Genomic DNA, 19,780 nt, shown 5'->3' on the forward strand with positions numbered 1-19,780 from the left:
GTTGTGTGGTGCAACACCTGCATGGCTGCCACGCGAACGGCCTGGCTTTCGATACTCAGCCAGAATTGTTAGCATCTTTCTCGTCCAAACCACCGTAGTGTAGCAGACGAACAGGTTATAGGTAGCGCCGTCAACGGTGAGTGGTTGAACGAAAGCGGGATACTCGCTCCCACAGGAACCCCGCCATCTGGGCAGGACAGGAGTATAGTAGGTAGTGTAAATCAACGTTACTAGATACTTTGGTGTAAATGGCATCGATAGAGCACTTTGGTGCACACACTTTGCCAAAAACACCAGGAAACGGGACAAGTAGAGGTTTGTTTGCTTAAAGGCTTAAAGGTTCAACGCTCATTATTGCATAAATGAGCTAGGCCGAGACGATTGACGCTCATCTTGTGTGCTTACTGCTCAGTAAAAGGGGGAGTTCACGAATGTTATACTGGCACCGCTTGAAGGTCCGTTAGGCTGGTGTATATATAGCCGAAAGCAAGTATTATTTTTTTACTCATATGTTCTCTGAGCTTAAGCCAAATTCGATTTTTGTCACTTTTTTTAGCGCAAAGTCAAAAGTGATAAAAAGAATAAACTTTCGATCTGCTATATATACCCCTCATAAAACGACCTCCGATTGGTACCGGCTTTAAGCAAATGTGCAGCAAGCTTGTGCAAAGAATACGCAAAGTGTACGCTAACTGCCTAGCTGCAGTTAATCTAGGTCATTATGAGCACAGTACCTTCAATCAAACAAAACTCTAAACACCCCTTGTATCTGTCAAATTTTCTGCCTAATCTCCCCAGAGTGGACACAGCAGCGAGAAATTTGAACCGTCCGATGCCATCTTATTCATTTTTCGTCCAAAGGTACCCAAAACGGTAAAAAAAATTTTCCCACGGTCTGTATTGAGGAGAAGCCAACCACTTACAGTGTGCTGCATTATAGGTACCGTGGCGGGAAACTTAAAGATGCGTTATGCCTCAGTTGACCCAAGGAGGATACATAAAACTTGCTGGAGTGGAAGGGGCGCTGTGCGAGTGAAGCCAGCCGCCGCCATCCTGCCAGTGGCAAAAAGCGTGCTCAGTGACCTCGCGAGCTGCTGATTTCGTCCGTTCTTGTTTCACCTTGTCGGCTTGTAAAGACAAATGGTTTACAATGGTTGCCTCTTGCGTCGTTTAAGGATGTGCCAACAGGTTTAAAAAAGGTTGTGGCCTCACATTCCACCTGTACGTGCACGAAAACGTCTTCGACATAGCCATTCCGCGCTCGTTACTAAAGGGAGCTATAGCTGACGCGATCTAAGCGTGCAAAACATAACAGTCCGGATTTGTTTTACAGGTTTACTAAAAATCCCGTAACGCGGAGCCTCTGAAAGTGCGCCGTTCGCTGTGAGAAGTAGAATGCGAAAGACTGAGATCACTTCGCTCTGTGCACTTCACGCCAGAGTGCTTTGACATTGAAGGGAAGCATGTGAAATGGGGTTATGAAGTGGCATTGAAGGCACTTCAACGTGAAGAAGGGTTGTGGCTCGGAAACAAACTTACGAAAGTCCACGTCCAATGGGAAAAACAAGAAAATGAAGGTGTGATATGCTGTACAACTGATCGAGTGCCTCAGTTGCCGACGCCTTGGACTTCTGCGAACAAAAGCTAAAGCTGCCGCAATTCAAGTGTGCCAGCACAAGATCTACGTTTATTAGAACTTTTTATGGCTTGTTTGACATTTTAAACTCCAGGAACCCGCTGGCAAGGTCGTACAAAGCGCCCCTTCGGCAGGGGAACGAAGCATTCTGGAAGTCGTTTTTTTTTTTTTTTTGTGGAGACTCGAGCGTACGTAAACGGGCTGAGAGATCCGGCAGTGACAGATGGACTGAAAAAAAAAACGGATTCATTGGTTTTTGGATACGCATGGCAAGCACGGAAAGAATGTTTGACAGACTTGTCAGCCAGGGTCAGCTGAAATACTTACTGACACACAAACTCAGTCAAGACTATGCCGAAAACTTCTTTGAATCAATACGTGGATGAGGCGGCCATAACAACAACCCAACAGCTTCGCAGTTTATGGCTGCATACAAGCGTCTGTTGGTTCATACGGAAGTCACGTCTTCAAGTTCTGGACACTGCTTCCAAGATGTTCTCTCAGTATTGAATGCAACGACTCCTGCAGCCATGGTACATCCAAGAAGCAATCTGACTGACATGCGCTAGGCCCCAGTCCTGCAGCTCGATGACCACGACAATACGCATCGCATTGACTAGCCCGAAAGCTTTTCTGCTTTTGTCGGTTCCGTGGTGCCATACATAGCAGGCTTCATTGTTCGAAAGGTCGAACTGCAACTACCTGTGAAGAGTGCATAGCAGCCATGCACTCAGATAAGCTGACACCTTTAATAAATATAAGAGGCGAGGTGGTCTTGTTTTACCGTCGCGAAATGTCATTAGCCCCTGTAAAGAAGTCGAGGACTGAGGCGGCTACAGGCTGAATGTGATTCCATCACAACAGTGAAGTCAAGAGCAAGACACATCATCCTGAAAGTTCTACGAGCTTCCTCCGAGAAAAACTGGTTCCATAAACTAGATCAGCACGCCCTAGACTTTGATACGCTTGATAATCAGGTTTACAGTTTGTGCAGGCAAATCACCGAACAATACGTAAAAGTGAGGATACAACACATGACGAAGGAAAAAAAATGAGAATCGGTCAAAAGTAAGGTGGGACCACTTTTGACAAGGGCAATAACTTTCAACCACCAGTAGAGCACCTATGTTTTCGATTATGGGTTTGCTTTAGGCATCGCGATTTCATGCATATGCACTTTAATTGAGTTCTCTGCATGCCACTTGGCTGCGTACAAGTCACAATAAACATTTACAACCAGAGTTACTTGTTTTCGTTGCTTTATAAACACACGAGTCACTTCACCCGCAGCGCGATGAAGCATTAAATTTGCAGCGCTCGGCTCTTTTCTGCCACTGGCAACATGGCCGCCGCATGCTCGGCGCGGCTTCACTCTCTCCCGTAGCGGCGCATAGGCGGCTTCCACTCCAGCAAGTTTTATGTATCCTCCTTGAGTTGACCCCACTACGCAGTTAGCTTCACCAACGCAGGATGTGACGTCACACAAAACCTTGGTCTTATCAGTGCTGTTAAGAACATCAAAATTTTCGACTTGTTTTTAACGTGCATTGCAGAAAAGCCATTCAATCAGGGGAATTTCTAGCTCGCAAGAGGGATCTTTGTGGCCACGACCTACTCTCGACCTGTCCAGAGAGCCCATCTGCAGCGCCTATGTCTAGTTTGTACCTTCTGCCGCTAGGGCAGTAACCTCCGAGCGGTGCGGCGCTGGTAAGCGCCTGTTCGCAGACGTCACCGTCAGGGTTCTTTGTCACATTTCGGCCAACAGAGCACTCACATTGCGTAATTATTACGCACAAATAAGGGATACTTCGGAAATAAATATACTAAAAGTCACTAACAAAGTCTTTAAAAATAAGTGGAGGCGACATCACATAGGCAGTTCAACAATATGCAAGCTTACTGGTTCACACGTTTATCAACTACTGTGAAATAAATAATTAACTACATAGAACTGCTTACTTGACCGGTCATTTAGGTGAACAAATAGTCACATATATGCTGGCAGTTTAGCACAGAATGCAAGTGTTCTTACTCTAGTGACATCCAAACCGCCGTAGTGTAGCAGACGAACAGGTTATAGGTAGCGCCATCAACGGTGAGTGGTTGAACGAAAGCGGGATACTCGCTCCCTCAGGAACCCTGCCATCTGAGCAGATCAGGAGTATAGTAGGTCATGTAAATGGCATCGATAGAGCACTTTGGTGCACACACTTTGCCGAAAACACCAGGAAACGGGGCAAATAGAGCTTTGTTTGCTTAAAGGTTCTACGCTCATTATCGCATAAATGAGCTAGGCCGAGACGATTGACGCACATCTTGTGTGCTTACTTCCTAAAAGGAGGAGTTCACGAATTTTATACTGGCACCGCTTGAAGGTCCTTTAGGCAGGGGTATATATGGCCGAAAGCAAGTATTATCTTTTTACTCATATGTTCTCTGAGCTTAAGCCAAATTCTATTTTGTCACTTTTTTTAGCGCAAAGTAAAAAGTGATAAAAAGAACATACTTTCGATCCGCTATATATACCCCTCATGAAACAAACCTCCAATTGGTGCCGGCTTTAAGCAAATGTGCAGCAACCTTGTGCAAAGAATATGCAAAGTGTACGCTAATTGCCTAGCTGCCTAGGCAATCTAGGTCATTATGTGCACAGTACAATTAATCAAACAAAACTCTAAACACCCCTTGTCGCAGTCAAATTTTCTGTCTAATCTCCCCAGAATGGACACAGCAGCGGGAAATTTGAACTGTCCGACGCCATCTTGTTCATTTTTTGACGAAAGGTGTCAGAAACGGGCAAAAAAATTTTCCCACAGTCTGTTATGAGGAGAAGCCAACCGCTTGCCGTGTGATGCATTATGGGTGTGGTGGCGCGAAATTTAAAAAGAAATCAACCTTGCCTTTATTCGGTACGTATCGCACCAAGAAGCGCAACCAAGTACGCAGTTAGCTCCATCAACGCTTGGTGTGCCCTAAGACAAAAGATTGGGCTTATCGGGACTGGTAAGACCATCACGTCTTTCCATTTGATTTCTACTCACCGTTGTGGCGCTACCTATAGCCACCAACGGCCATAGCCATCATAGTGATAGTACTTAACATTATGGCTAGGTGGCCTTACTCGCCGCCGGATCCTAAAGCCCCGGATCCAATGTTTCCGCGGGCCCTTACATTGATCCAACCTGCCACTTCGGCGGCCCTACCTAGCGCCACCAACAGTGCACGGTGGAACGAAAGCGGGGACACTCACTCCCATAGGAGCACCACCATCTGGACAGGTCAGGAGTACAAGTAGAACGTATTTATTGAAACGATCACGAACATTGGTGGGCTCATATTGCCGGAAACACCAGGAAAAGGGAGACATAGAGGTTTGTTTCAATTAAAATACTACGCTCGTTATCGCATAGATGAGCTACGCCGAAACCGTTGAGGTAAACCTTGTGTCCTTACTGCGTAAAGCGTGCGTCCGCGACTGACGCAACCGGGGCCGCTTGGAGGTCGCTTAGGCCGGGATATATATAGCCGAAAGCAAGTATTATCTTTTTATTGCTTCTAACTCTGACGCTAAGCCTAACGCGTTTTTAGCACGTTTTAAAGTTTAAAGTGAAAGGTGATAAAAGGTATATACTTTCGATCGGCTATATATAGCCCCCACAAAGCGACCTCCGGCTGGTGCCGGGTTGAAGCGTATGTAGAGGAAGCTCACGCAAAGAATATACAAGTAGCATGATAACGGCCTAGTCACTATTACACAACGCAATTATCAGCACAGTACCTTTAACTAAACACACCTCTACAAGGTACTTATATTGATAAATTTCACTGTGTGAATCTCTGTAGATTGGGCTTGAAAGCGGGAAATTCAAACTGCACAACGCTGTCTTGTTCATTTTTCGACGAAAGGTGTCAGAAACGGGCAGAAAATTTTCCCACAGTGTGTTATGAGGAGAAGCCAACCGCTTGCATTGTGATGCATTATGGGTGTGGTGGCGCGAAATTTAAAAAGAAAAAACCTTGCATTTATTCGGTACGTATCGCACCAAGAAGCGCAACCAAGTACGCAGTATGCTCCATCAACGCTTGGTGTGCCCTAAGACAAAAGTTTGGGCTTATCAAGACTGATAAGACCATCACGTCATTCCATTTGATTTCTACTCACCGTTGTGGCGCCACCTATAGCCACCAACGGCCATAGCCATCATAGTGATAGTACTTAACATTATGGCCAGGTGGCCCTACTCGCCGCCTGATCCGCGGGCCCTTCCATTGATACAACCTGCCACTTCGGCGGCCCTACCTAGCGCCACCAACGGTTCACAGTGGAACGAAAGTGGGGACACTCGCTCCCATAGGAGCACCGCCATCTGGACAGGTCAGGAGTACAAGTAGGGCGTATTTATGGAAACGATCACGAACATTGGCGGGCTCATATTGCCGGAAACACCAGTAAACGGGAGATAGAGTGGTTTGTTTGAATTAAAATACTACGCTCGTTATCGCTTAGATGAGCTACGCCGAAACCGTTGAGGTAAACCTTGTGTCCTTACTGCGTAAAGCGTGCGTCCGCGACTGACGCAACCGGGGCCGCTTGGAGGTCGCTTAGGCCGGGATATATATAGCCGAAAGCAAGTATTATCTTTTTATTGCTTCGAACTCTGACGCTAAGCCTAACGCGTTTTTATCACGTTTTAAAGTTCAAAGTGAAAGGTGATAAAAGGTACATACTTTCGATCGGCTATATATAGCCCCCACAAAGCGACCTCCGGCTGGTGCCGGGTTGAAGCATATGTAGCGGAAGCTCACGCAAAGAATATACAAGTAGCATGATAACGGCCTAGTTACTATTACACAACGCAATTATCAGCACAGTACCTTTAACTAAACACACCTCTACAGGGTCCTTAAATTTATTAATTTCACTGTGTGAATCTCTGTAGATTGGGCTTGAAAGTGGGAAATTCAAACTGCACAACGCTGTCTTGTTCATTTTTCGACGAAAGGTGTCAGAAACGGGCAAAAAAATTTTCCCACGGTCTGTTATGAGGAGAAGCCAACCGCTTGCATTGTGATGCAATATGGGTGCGGTGGCGCGAAATTTAAAAAGAAAAAAACCTTGCATTTATTCGGTACGTATCGCACCGAGAAGCGCAACCAAGTACGCAGTTAGCTCCATCAACGCGTGGTGTGCCCTAAGAGAAAAGATTGGGCTTATCGGGACTGATAAGACCATCACGTCTTTCCATTTGATTTCTACTCACCGTTGTGGCGTCACCTATAGCCAGCAACGGTTATAGCCATCATAGTGATAGTACTTAACATTATGGCCAGGTGGCCCTACTCGCCGCCTTATCCGCGGGCCCTTCCATTGATCCAACCTGCCACTTGGATGGATGGATGGATGGATATGGCTGTACCCTTTATATCGGGCGGTAGTTTGCGCCACCAAGCCGTAATACCTAATGAACCAAAAACTATATATTTTTTTTTCCTTAAAAAGTGAGTTTGAGGATTCGTACTTTGCAGTGAAGAGTTTAATTTTCACCCGTGTCTTGACTTTAGCCACCAATCAGATAACCTCCTTCTGGTTAAGTCTACCCGCTTAAAGTTTATTTTGCCCTCCCGGTCCCTAAACCCCAGTGCTTTGAAAAACTCTGCGCCATCATCCTGAACTATAGGGTGAAGCCCTTTACGGAACATTATCAAGTGTTCGGCAGTTTCTTCTTCCTCTCCACACGCACTGCATACTGTGTCTACCCCTTCGTATTTGGCCCGATATGTCTTGGTTCGCTGTACTCCCGTCCTGGCCTCAAACAGTAGAGAACTACCCCGAGTATTATCATAGATCCTTTCCTTGGCAATTTCCTGCTTAAAAGTTCGATAGATCTCTAGTGCGGACTTCTTAATCATGCCCATTCTCCACATGTCAGTCTCCGTTTCCTTCACTTTCTTCTTAACCGATAGTTCTTTTTGGTTTGGCCACCTGCTGTTTTCTAAGTATTTACCAGTCAACTTCCTGGTTCGCTTCCTCCATTTTGTATCGAGATTCTTCATGTACAAGTAGCTGAAAACCTTCCTAGCCCAACGCTCTTCTCCCATTTCTCTCAATCGTTTCTCAAATTTTATCTTGCTGCTAGCTTCCCTGCCCTCAAATGATGTCCATCCCATATCACCTTGTACTCCCTGATTTGGTGTATTCCCGTGAGCTCCTAAAGCAAGCCTACCTATTCCACGTTGCTTAATTTCTAATCTTTCTTGAACTTCTGATCTCATGCACAAGACCGCATTGCCGAACGTCAGCCCAGGAACCATGACCCCTTTCCATATTCCTCTCACAACATCATACCTATTGTAATTCCACAGTGCCCTATTTTTCATGACTGCTGCATTCCTGTTACCTTTAGTCATCACGTATATTTCGTGTTCCCTCAGATACTCGGTCCCATTGCTTATCCATACGCCCAGATATTTGTATTTATCTGTTATCTCTAGCGTGACCTCCTGTATTCTAAGCTCACTACCTTCGTTGTCATTGAAAATCATGACTGCTGATTTTTCCTTACTGAATCTAAAATCTAACCTATCTCCCTCATTACCGCAGATGTCCATCAATCTCTGCAAATCTTCCTTGTTGTTGGCCATGAGCACTATATCATCTGCGTACATTAATGCTGGTAGTGCCTGATCAATAAGTTTTCCTTGTTTGACTAAAGAGAGGTTAAAGCCCAGTCTACTTCCCTCTAATTTTGCCTCTAATCCTTGTAGGTACATCATGAATAATAAGGGTGACAGGGGGCACCCCTGCCTAAGCCCCCGTTTTACCTCTGCAGGCTTGGATACCTGTTTTTCCCACTTTATAACTACCTTGTTACCTTTATAGATACCCTTTAAAAGATTAGTGACTACATGTTCCACGCCTAGTGGGTCCAGTATTCCCCACAATTCCTCTTGAACCACGCTATCGTACGCTCCCTTGATATCCAAAAATGCTAGCCACAGGGGCCTGTGTTCCTTTTCTGCTATTTCGATGCACTGCGTCAGTGAGAAAAGATTGTCTTCCAACCTCCCGTGTTTCCGAAACCGATTCTGCAGTTCCCCCAGCACCCCCTCATCCTCTATCCACGCCTGCAGTCTTTCCTTTATAATTTGCATCGCCAGCCTGTAGAGCACTGATGTCACTGTTATAGGACGGTAGTTGTTTATGTCAGCTTTGTCCCCCTTTCCTTTATAGATCATGCTCATCCTGCTAAGTTTCCATCCATTGGGAACTTCACCATCGATTATTATTTTGCTCACTGCCTCTCTCAAAGCCTGCTTAGACTTCGGACCTAATGTCTTTATCAGCCTAATTGGAATGCCATCTGGGCCTGTTGATGTACTACCAGGAACCCTTTTCTCAGCCCTTTCCCACTCTTGTTGTGAAAATGGAGCCATTGCACCACTTGATTCGTCCTTGTCTATTGTGGTGCATAAAGTACTTCTTTGTTGAAATTTTTTTGTCACCCTTGTTCTTATATATTCAATAGCTTCGTCCCCTTCTAGCCTAGCACCTTGGGCTGTAGTTATAAAACTCTGCTCTAGGCTCGTCTCATTTCTTAGGGAGTTTAGATGGTTCCAAAATTTCGCAGCTGCCTTTCTATCTTTTTTATGTACTTCTGCCAGCCACTGAGCTCCCTTCCTTCTAATCTTTTCATTGATCAGAAGGGATGCATCCCTTCTACAGCTTAGAAAGGTTGCCCATTTTCTTTCAACATCATGTGTCGGTTCACCCCGCTGCTTAGCATGTCTGTGTTCCCTAGAGGCTTCCTGACGTTTTGCTATGGCTCTCTTAACTTCCTCATCCCACCAACTTTTGGGTTTGTGTCTTCTTTTCCGGGGTGATTTGTCACGCCTCTTAGCAAGCTCTAGCTCAAAGAGTCTAATTAGATTCGTGTATGTCCACACTGTCTTATTATCCTCCGTGATTACTCTCTCAATTTGTTTAGTGGCTATTTCAATTTGCCTTTCTGAATAAAAGTTTTCCTGTAGTTGCTCATCTTGTCTCCTTCCCACTTTCACTGCTCTTCCAAAACTTAGCTTGATACGTTTGTGATCGCTACCCAGACTTCTGGAGCCACCTTCATCTATGTGCATTCCCCTGAGCTTATCATACATCCTATGTGACATCAGTGCATAATCTATCGTCGACTGAAGCCTTCCTACCTCCCATGTTATTTGCCCTTCACACTTCTCTGTACTGTTGCAAATGATCAAATCAAGCCTTTCACACATATCCATGATCATTTTGCCTGTCGGGTCGGTATACCCATCTATATCTTCCATGTGCGCATTCATGTCTCCTAGTATAATTATCTCGCACTCTCTTCCTAACTCCTGAATGTCCTTTGATATACACTCTACCATTGCCTGGTTTTCCTCTCTGGCCTTTGCTCCCGTTCACAAGTACACGAAACCAAGGAGTGTCATTTGACCTGCCACTTTCCCTTTTAGCCATAAATGTTCCTTGCACTCCTGCTTGACCCTTTGCCAGTCTGTACTTTTATGAATGAATGCCCCAATACCACCCCCCTTTCTGCTGCCTTCTGTTCTATTACAATATTCCCACGCGTAGTCCGGATTGTTCGGAGGTTGTTCCATGTCCCTGAGATGTGTTTCTACAAAACCGTATACCATCGGCCTCTCTTCCCTTAGCTGTTCTTCTATCTCTTCCCACTTCAGCCTGTTCCTACCACCCTGCATGTTAATATACCCTATGTCTGAATTGGCTCGGCGCTCGTGGCTACGTCTATTTATGCCCCGGACTCTACCTATCTTAGATATTGGTGCCACTTTGGAATCGTATCTGTCCATACCACCTGTCGAAGAGTCTCCCTGGTTGTTTTCCTCGTTACTAGCTATCCTGCACCCCGAAGGGCTCGCTTGCCCCCCATTAAAGCTACTGCGCGTCCTGCAATTCGCAACCCACCTCATGACCTAGCCGCCCATCGAAGTGAATTCTGTCTCGTTGAAAACCCCCCCACCTATGCACCTCTCTGTTTATTTTCACCACCTCAAAGCCTTTCTCTCGACTCATCCGCCATATCTCTTGGTTTGCGTTGACCACCGCTCTTTGCAGGTTGCTATCACGCACCGGTACCTCCGGTATCGTGCATATAACTACCTGTACCTTAGGAGAAGTGGCGCGCATGTCATCGATGCCTTTCGCCAGTGTGGCTGCTAGTCCTTCTACATCTTCATTGAGGACATCGTTTAAACCGCCTGAAATTATCACGAAGTTTCATCTATCAGCTGTCGTTTTGAGCTTTGCGCTCGCTTGCCTCATGACTGCTTCCAGCTTGCGTCCTGGGAACGCCCCTACCGCAACCCTCTTGTCACCTCTTACCCTCTCTTTGATGGCTTCTGTGCATCGATTTAAATTCGAGTCCCCGGCTATTATCACATGCTGTGACTTTTCAGCTGGAGCGTTCTGCACCTGGGGGCTACTTGCACCTGTGACGCCGGCTGCTTTGTTCCCTCCCTGCCCCACCACTACCTCGCTGAAGCTGGGCCTTGCGACAGTTGAACCGGCTAAACCTGTTTTTTTTTTTTTTTTGTTTTCGGCGGCCCTACCTAGCGCCACCAACGGTGCACGGTGGAACGAAAGTGGGGACACTCGCTCCCGTAGGAGCACCGCCATCTGGACAGGTCAGGAGTACAAGTAGGGCGTATTTATGGAAACGATCACGAACATTGGTGGGCTCATATTGCCGGAAACACCAGTAAACGGGAGATATAGAGGTTTGTTTGAATTAAAATACTACGCTCGTTATCGCATAGATGAGCTACGCCGAAACCGTTGAGGTAAACCTTGTGTCCTTACTGCGTAAAGCGTGCGTCCGCGACTGACGCAACCAGGGCCGCTTGGAGGTCGCTTAGGCCCGGATATATATAGCCGAAAGCAAGTATTACCTTTTTATTGCTTCGAACTCTGACGCTAAGCCTAACGCGTTTTTAGCACGTTTTAAAGTTCAAAGTGAAAGGTGATAAAAGGTATATACTTTCGATCGGCTATATATAGCCCCCACAAAGCGACCTCCGGCTGGTGCCGGGTTGAAGCATATGTAGAGGAAGCTCACGCAAAGAATATACAAGTAGCATGATAACGGCCTAGTCACTATTACACAACGCAATTATCAGCACAGTACCTTTAACTAAACACACCCCTACAGGGTCCTTATATTGATTAATTTCACTGTGTGAATCTCTGTAGATTGGGCTCGAAAGCGGGAAATTCAAACTGCACAACGCTGTCTTGTTCATTTTTCGACGAAAGGTGTCAGAAACGGACAGAAAATTTTCCCACGGTCTGTTATGAGGAGAAGCCAACCGCTTGCATTGTGATGCATTATGGGTGTGGTGGCGCGAAATTTAAAAAGAAAAAACCTTGCATTTATTCAGGTCAGGAGTACAAGCAGGTCAGGAGTACAAGTAGGGCGTATTTATGGAAACGATCACGAACATTGGTGGGCTCATATTGCCGGAAACACCAGGAAAAGGGAGACATGGAGGTTTGTTTGAATTAAAATACTACGCTCGTTATCGCATAGATCAGCTACGCCGAAACCGTTGAGGTAAACCTTGTGTCCTTACTGCGTAAAGCGTGCGTCCGCGACTGACGCAACCGGGGCCGCTTGGAGGTCGCTTAGGCCGGGGTATATATAGCCGAAAGCAATTACTATCTTTTTATTGCTTCAAACTCTGACGCTAAGCCTAACGCGTTTTTAGCGCGTTTTTAAAGTTCAAAGTGAAAGGTGATAAAAGGTATATACTCGCGATCGGCTATATATAGCCCTCACAAAGCGACCTCCGGCTGGTGCCGGGTTGAAGCATATGTAGAGCAAGCTCACGCAAATAATATACAAGTAGCATGATAACGGCCTAGTCGCCGTTACACAACGCAATTATCAGGACAGTACCTTTAACTAAACACACCTCTACAGGGTCCTTATATTGATTATTTCACTGTGTGAATCTCCGTAGATTGGGCTTGAAAGCGGGAAATTCAAACTGCACAACGCTGCCTTGTTCATTTTTCGACGAAAGGTGTCAGAAATGGGCAAAAAAATTTTCCCACGGTCTGTATTGGGGAGAAGCCAACCACTTACAGTGTGCTCCGTTATGGGTACCGTGGCGGGAAACTTAAGGATGCGTTAGCCTCAGTTGACCCCACTACGCAGTTGGCTTCATCAACGCAGGATGTGACGTCACACAGAACCTTGGTCTTATCGGTTCTGTTAAGAGCATCAAAATTTTCGACTTGTTTTAACGTGCATTGCAGAAATGCCATTCAACCAGGGGAATTTTTAGCTCGCAAGAGGGATTTTCGCGGCCACGACCTACCTTCGACCTGTCCAGAGAGCCCATCTGCACCGCCCATGTCTAGTTTGTACCTTCTGCCGCTAGGGCAGTAACCTCCGAGCGGTGCGGCGCTGGTAAGCGCCTGTTCTCAGACGTCACCGTCAGCGTTCTTTGTCATATTTCGGCCAACAGAGCACTCACATTGCGTAATTATTACGCACAAATAAAGAATAGTTAGGAAATAAATATACTAAAAGTCACTAACAAAGTCTTTAAAAATAAGTGGAGGCGACATCACATAGGCAGTCCAACATTTTGTAAGCCTACTGGTTCACACGTTTGTCAACTACTGTGCAGTAAATAATTAACCACATAGAACTGCTTACTTGACTGGTCATTAAGGTGAACAAATAGTCACATATATGCTGGCAGTTCAGCACAGAATGCAATTGTTCTTACTCTAGTGACGTCCAAACCACCGTAGTGTAGCAGACGATCAGGTTATAGGTAGCGCCATCAACGGTGAGTGGTTGAACGAAAGCGGGATATTCGCCCCCACAGGAACCCCGCCATCTGGGCAGGTCCGGAGCATAGTAGGTCGTGTAAATGGCATCGATAGAGCACTTTGGTGCACACACTTTGCCGAAAATACCAGGAAATGGGGCAAACAGAGGTTTGTTTGCTTAAAGGTTCTACGCTCATTATCGCATAAATGAGCTAGGCCGAGACTATTGACGCACATCTTGTGTGCTGACTGCTTAAAAGGGGGAGTTCCCGAATGTTATACTGGCACTGCTTGAAGGTCCGTTAGGCAGGGGAATATATAGCCAAAAGCAAGTAATTTTTTTACTAATATGTTCTCTGCCAAATTAGATTTTGCAATTTTTTAGCGCAAAGTCAAAAGTGATAAAAAGAACATGCTTTCGATCCGCTATATATACCCCTGATAAAACGACCTCCGATTGGTGCCGGTTTTAAGCAACTGTGCAGCAACCTTGTGCAAAGAATATGCAAAGTGTACGCTAATTGCCTAGCTGCCGTTAATCTAGGTTATTATGAGCACAGTACCTTTATTCAAACAAAACTCTAAACAGCCCTTGTATCCGTCAAATTTTCTGTCTAATCTCCCCAGAGTGGACACAGCAGCGGGAAATTTGAACTGTACGATGCCATGTTATTCATTTTTCGTCCAAAGGTATCCAAAACGGTAAAATAAATTTTCCCACAGTCTTTATTGAGGAGAAGCCAACCACTTACAGTGTGCTGCATTATGGGTACCGTGGCGGGAAACTTAAAGATGCGTTATGCCTCAGTTGACCCCATTACGCAGTTGGCTTCATCAACGCAGGATGTGACGTCACACAAAACCTTGGTCTTATCGGTGCTGTTAAGAGCATCAAAATTCTCGACTTGTTTTTAACGTGCATTGCAGAAAAGCCATTCAACCAGGGGAATTTCTAGCTCGCAAGCGGGATCTTTGTGGCCAGGACCTACTCCCGACCTGTCCAGAGAGCCCATCATCAGCGCCCATGTCTAGTTCGTACCTTCTGCCGCTAGGGCCATAACCTTCGAGCGGTGCGGCGCTGGTAAGCGCCTGTTCGCAGAGGTCACCGTCTGCGTTCTTTAACATATTTCGGCCAACAGAGCACTCACATTGCGTAATTATTACGCACAAATAAAGAATAGTTAGGAAATAAATATACTAAAAGTCTCTAACAAAGTCTTTAAAAATAAGTAATGCAAAAAACTTGCATAAAGCAACAACTTGCAGTGTGTTGCATTTTGAGTAAGGTGGCGGGAAATTCAAAGATAGGTCTGGTCAGCAGGGAAGTCTGTCCGTAATGGCAAGAGGGCAGTGGACCGCCGACATCCAGGTGAACATGGTCAAAGCGAGAATACGGTGTCGGAGGTGTTCCCAATGCTGTCGACGCGTGGCATTGTATCTTGGCAACCTACACATTCACATGTCTAGTGTCGAACGTCCCAAATATTACATGGCCAGACAAACCTTGCCGTCACCAGTCTTTGGGTGGCTTCGATTCGTTGATGAGACAGCCGGTGCAAGGTCTCGAAGACGTGGTGATGGAGGCTAGGGCTGAGGTGGTTCAACTCCCGCCTTCAAAAACTTTCAACTTTGCTTGCGTGTATAGGCGTATATATGCACACCTGAGAGACGCTACAGATGCAACGTAGCCTGCGAGTCAATGTTATGTGAAGCGTGCATAGATTACCAATGAGGTGACGTGTTGCACTATTTTAGCAAAACTAACGAAGTGTAGAGATATGTACAAATGTTGTACACACAGACGTATGTTGAACAGTCGAATATGTTTTATATAACATCATGTTTACAGCAGCGTGACGATGACAACAGCAACATGGGTATCAATAACAACAGAGGTGTCAGGCTGATGTTCAGAGCTTGTGCTCGTGAGGGTGGCAGACCTGGACACTTGTATATAAATTGATTTCAGTGGATGGCGCTTAACTACAATTCACGTTAACCCGACGTGACGGCCGTGGCATAGGAGTGCACGTGCGACGTTTATAAAAGTGGATAGCCACCACTGCAACCCCAATTGACGTTTCACCAGCATTACGCCTGCCTGCATATGGTGCTTTTCCAAAAGCAGGTCTGCGACCTGGCATGGCTCTGTGGTAGAATACTTGATTTCCACGCATAATGCTTGGGTTCCATTCCTGCTAAAGCATGACATTTATTATTTGCATTAATCGGGTCAAGGCTGGCAATGTGAGCTGTTCTTTGAAGCTCGCATTTGAATTACCAATATCTCCTCAAGCCGTTTCTCTCAAACTCTCAAACAAATGTGGCGCATAACCGTGACCCGTGGTATGTGGGTATGTGCGAAACATGTCTAGGACAAAGGGTTTGACGTCGTACACGGCAAGGTTTTCCCCTTATCCATGGCCCAACAGTCGTAATCCTTCAACCCTCTTTCCCTCCGATTTTAACTTTGGTCTACCTCAAGTTAAGGAGGTGATCACGAGAGCAACTAGACGCAGGCAAGCAGATAGATAAATGCGTATATATACAAACGCTAGACGTGTACGCAATACGCAAAGAAGTGCGTCGCATTAAAAAAAAAAAGGTGGCACTATCTCTGTATATATAGCATCGATGACGACGACCTAGACATCATGTTTGGATTGCATTCGAATTGGCCAATCCGTTGCGGTCTCAGCGGCGTTACTCTTTGAAGATACTACTCCTTGAGTCATCCGTCAGTCCCCGAGTACAGAATGTCTCTAATAATAATAATAATAATAATAATAATAATAATAATAATAATAATAATAATAATAATAATAATAATAATAATAATAATAATAATAATAATAATAATAATATTAATAATAATAATAATAATAATAATAATAATAATAATAATAATAATAATAATAATATATTCATGACAAACTTCAGGCATTGTAGTATGCCGAGAATGAACTTTTTGAAAGTGAATGTGCTGGCATTATGAGGTTAAATACGGCGTAGGCCCTTCCCGAACAGTATACTTGTCGATGTACACTGTGTGTTTTCTTTTTTTTTTTTTGAAAAGTATACACTATTTTTCAAAAACAGCAGAAAAGCCACTCTCTCCTGTGCGCACGCCTGTAACAGCTGGCCCAGGCTCGAACTATGACCCAAAATAGCCATGTTGCTCTGCTTCCAGCGTGACGTAAAACACTCCGTACTCGTCTTCTTCGCAGCACGTCATCCTTCGGTCCGGAGACCACCGGTCGCGTCATGGCGCCGCGGACGGCGACCAACCTGCTCTCGTCGCCCCCGATCCGCGAGACCAGGGCGTTCCCGTGGACGGCCACACTGTGGTCAGCCGTCCTGCTCCTACTGACGTGCGCGCAGATGACCGACGCGCAGCAGGGCCTGCCGTTCGGCACGCGCAAGCTGGCCTTTTCGGCGAACCAGTTCGGGCTGGACCTGTACCGGGCGCTGCGAGACGTGGGCAGCGAGTCCCGCCTTCTGCAGGCCGAGGGAAACGTGGCCCTGTGTCCCTTCTGCGTCAGCTCCTCGCTGGGCATGCTCCTGCTGGGGGCCCGCGGCTCTTCGGCCATGGCACTGCGCCACGTCCTCTACCTGTGGGGGATGCAGCACGTGCACCTTGCGGTGAGAGACCTGTCGTCGCACCTGGCGCTAAACCTGAGGGACGCCAACCTCCTCATATTCAGGTATAATATACATACTCCCTTGTGTGAACTTTTTTTCTCTTTTTTGTACTAGACTAGAGGTTTATCCAATCAGTCCACCGCATTCATCTTCGTGTGGCGTACACCAGACGTTACGCACATATCATCGGTCGCAATGACACTCGTCCTAACTGTGAACACTGTGATATGCCAGAAACACTTGAGCACACACATTTTGCGATTGCCCAGCATACGCGCGTGAACGACAAACACTGATTTCTTCTACTGGACGATATCGCTGTAGGTCATTAACTGATGAGACCGTGTTGGGCCAGACACCAATAATGCAACTGTGGTCATAAGAGTGGTTATAAGAGTGGTCCTTTTGGAAGCAGCTGGAATGTATGCGCGACTATAAAAAGTTTCTCAGCTAGAAAGAATTCTATATACTCACTGCTCCATCTCACCATCGTCATCCATTAGTCTTTCTTCTCCCTTTCTCTTCCCCCAGTGTAGAGTAGCAGACTATAGATCAAGCTATCGCGTAGGCCGACCTCTCTGCCTTTCTGTAAATAAACCTGCCTCGCTCTCTCTCAATCAATCAATCATTCAATCAATCAATCATAAATCAGCTACAGAGTACAGTGTAGACATGTAAGGAACAGAGTAGGCAAATGGGCATAATAATGCCTGACAAGGAGCCCTAATCCATCCCAGTCAATAGAGCACACAAGGAGCAGTAATGTACACATGTTAAAACAATATTAAACACAGAAGTAGCGACATTTGCCCAGTTTTTATAACAGCCCATCAAACATCATTAGAAAAACACTTATACTTCGATACCTTTTTGTAAGATTTAGTTTGCAGTAATGATGTGGAGTAATATTCATTTTTTCAGACACAAAAACGAGGAATGTGTAGAAATACCCAGACTTTCTAAATAACAATTCTATGTCGTTACAACTCACTAAATTAAAGTGTGACAGATACACGTAAATTTTAACAAAAACCCATGGGATTTCATAGGGAGAGGAAACAATTATTTTTGAAGCCTTACTAGACATCGGTGTATTTTCTGCTTAAACGCAATGACTGCGCGGCTATCTTTCACTATGGTGAGAGGTTTCACCTTGCGAACACTTCTTCACTGTTACATCATGTGTGCTTGTGCGTCAGGGATTTTTTTTTTTTCGTAATTGTGGCCTAAAATTGGGATGATGCTCTCTTGGATGTAAATACAGGTGCATAAGATCAACTTGTGTTGTGGAGTGTCGTTCCTGACAGGCCCCTGTGGGCCACTGTGGTAAAGAAGATGACGTCAAACATGCGATGGAGACGATAAGGTACTATAGCCAGTGATCGGAGCCGCTTGAAGATTTGGTGAACCGTTATTTACAGGTTCCTGCGCGCTGTTGCAATGTAATGCGACATTCTCAATTCTTCTTCATTGGTTGCCTTGAAAGATATTGTTTGCTTTGTTTGATATTGTATTCAAAAAGAAAACAATAACGCAATTGATTGTTCGGGATTTCATGTGCGTCAATACTGCGATACCATTGCGCACGCCGTAGTCGGGGGCCCCTGAAGTTTCACCTACCTGGGGTTCTTTGACGTGCGCCTTGATGATGATAAGTTTGAAGAGCAGGAATACAAAGAGAGAGAATGGAAGAAAACAAATATAAGAAAAATAGCCAGAAAGAAAGAAACAGATAAAGAGAAAGGAAGAAATACATGGTAATAAAGAGAGGAGAAAAAGACAGGAAATTACGAAAAAGAGAAAAACAAAACCAAAGAGAAAAAATTAAAAAAAACTGAAAAGAAGCAAGAAAGGCTGCCCAGCTACGTACTTTCCTCATACTTGCACTCCTAGCGTGAAGTTGTCTTAAATTTTTTTTAAGTTTGCCCGAGAGTCATCGATCAGGAGAAATAGTCTGCCAGATTATATGCCTGGTAGTCACCTCTCCGGCTCTGCTTACGACCCGAAGTTAGAGCCACGGGTCGTTGGGCGAAATTTTCCCACACCATAGGTGCGGTAGTGCCCAGAAGATTTGGCGGGGAAGGGTCTGCCATGCAGCTAGGTCAGGGTAGATGCGTTAGGAAATCTACAAAGTGGAGAAAGAATGCGTCTCGAGTCGACGCGCAGAATTTTCCATTTTTCACGCCAAACCGAGCTTTGTGTGTTCTCATTTATCCCCCACCCCCCACAACCGCGGTACAGGAGCCTGTACGTGCAGCGCGACTTCGGCGTCAAGTACCCGTTTCAGCGGTCGCTGTACCACTTCTACAACGCGTCCGTGCATTCGCTCGACTTCGCGGCCAACGCCGAGGAAGCGCGGCAGCACATCAACGCCGTGGTCGAGAAGGCCAGTCACGCGCAGTTGGCAAACCTGCTGCCGGACACGCCGCCGCCGTGGACCCAGCTGCTTCTCCTGTCCGGCCTGCACTTGGACTCGCACATCGAGCTAGACCTCGTGCCCGCAGAAGGGGTCCGCTGGAGGGCGCAGCCGCTCCTCAACGCGGCGTCCCCGACGCTGCTGCAGCTCGGCAGACGGGTTGGCGCCGACTCCGCCTCCTCGGAAGGTCAGCAGCTTTGGAACCACCCTTGACACTCTCGCTGGCCCTGGTCAGCTGGAAAGA

The 19,780-nt window shown here is 46.0% G+C and overlaps 1 protein-coding gene across 2 annotated transcripts in view; it reads left to right on the top strand.

Moving 5' to 3' along the window:
- LOC119181157 (intracellular coagulation inhibitor 3) overlaps nucleotides 1-19,780 on the top strand; it is a 60,033-nt gene that overhangs the window by 35,058 nt on the left and 5,195 nt on the right. For both annotated transcript variants that reach the window (XM_075875108.1, XM_075875107.1), the window contains exons 2-3: nucleotides 16,706-17,182; nucleotides 19,362-19,723. In XM_075875108.1, the coding sequence (XP_075731223.1) occupies nucleotides 16,743-17,182; nucleotides 19,362-19,723 (802 nt within the window). In that variant the 5' untranslated portion in view covers nucleotides 16,706-16,742. The remainder of the gene's footprint in view (nucleotides 1-16,705; nucleotides 17,183-19,361; nucleotides 19,724-19,780) is intronic.

The sequence above is a fragment of the Rhipicephalus microplus genome, chromosome 10 (genome assembly GCF_043290135.1).
Source record: "Rhipicephalus microplus isolate Deutch F79 chromosome 10, USDA_Rmic, whole genome shotgun sequence".
Classification (NCBI taxonomy): domain Eukaryota; kingdom Metazoa; phylum Arthropoda; class Arachnida; order Ixodida; family Ixodidae; genus Rhipicephalus; species Rhipicephalus microplus.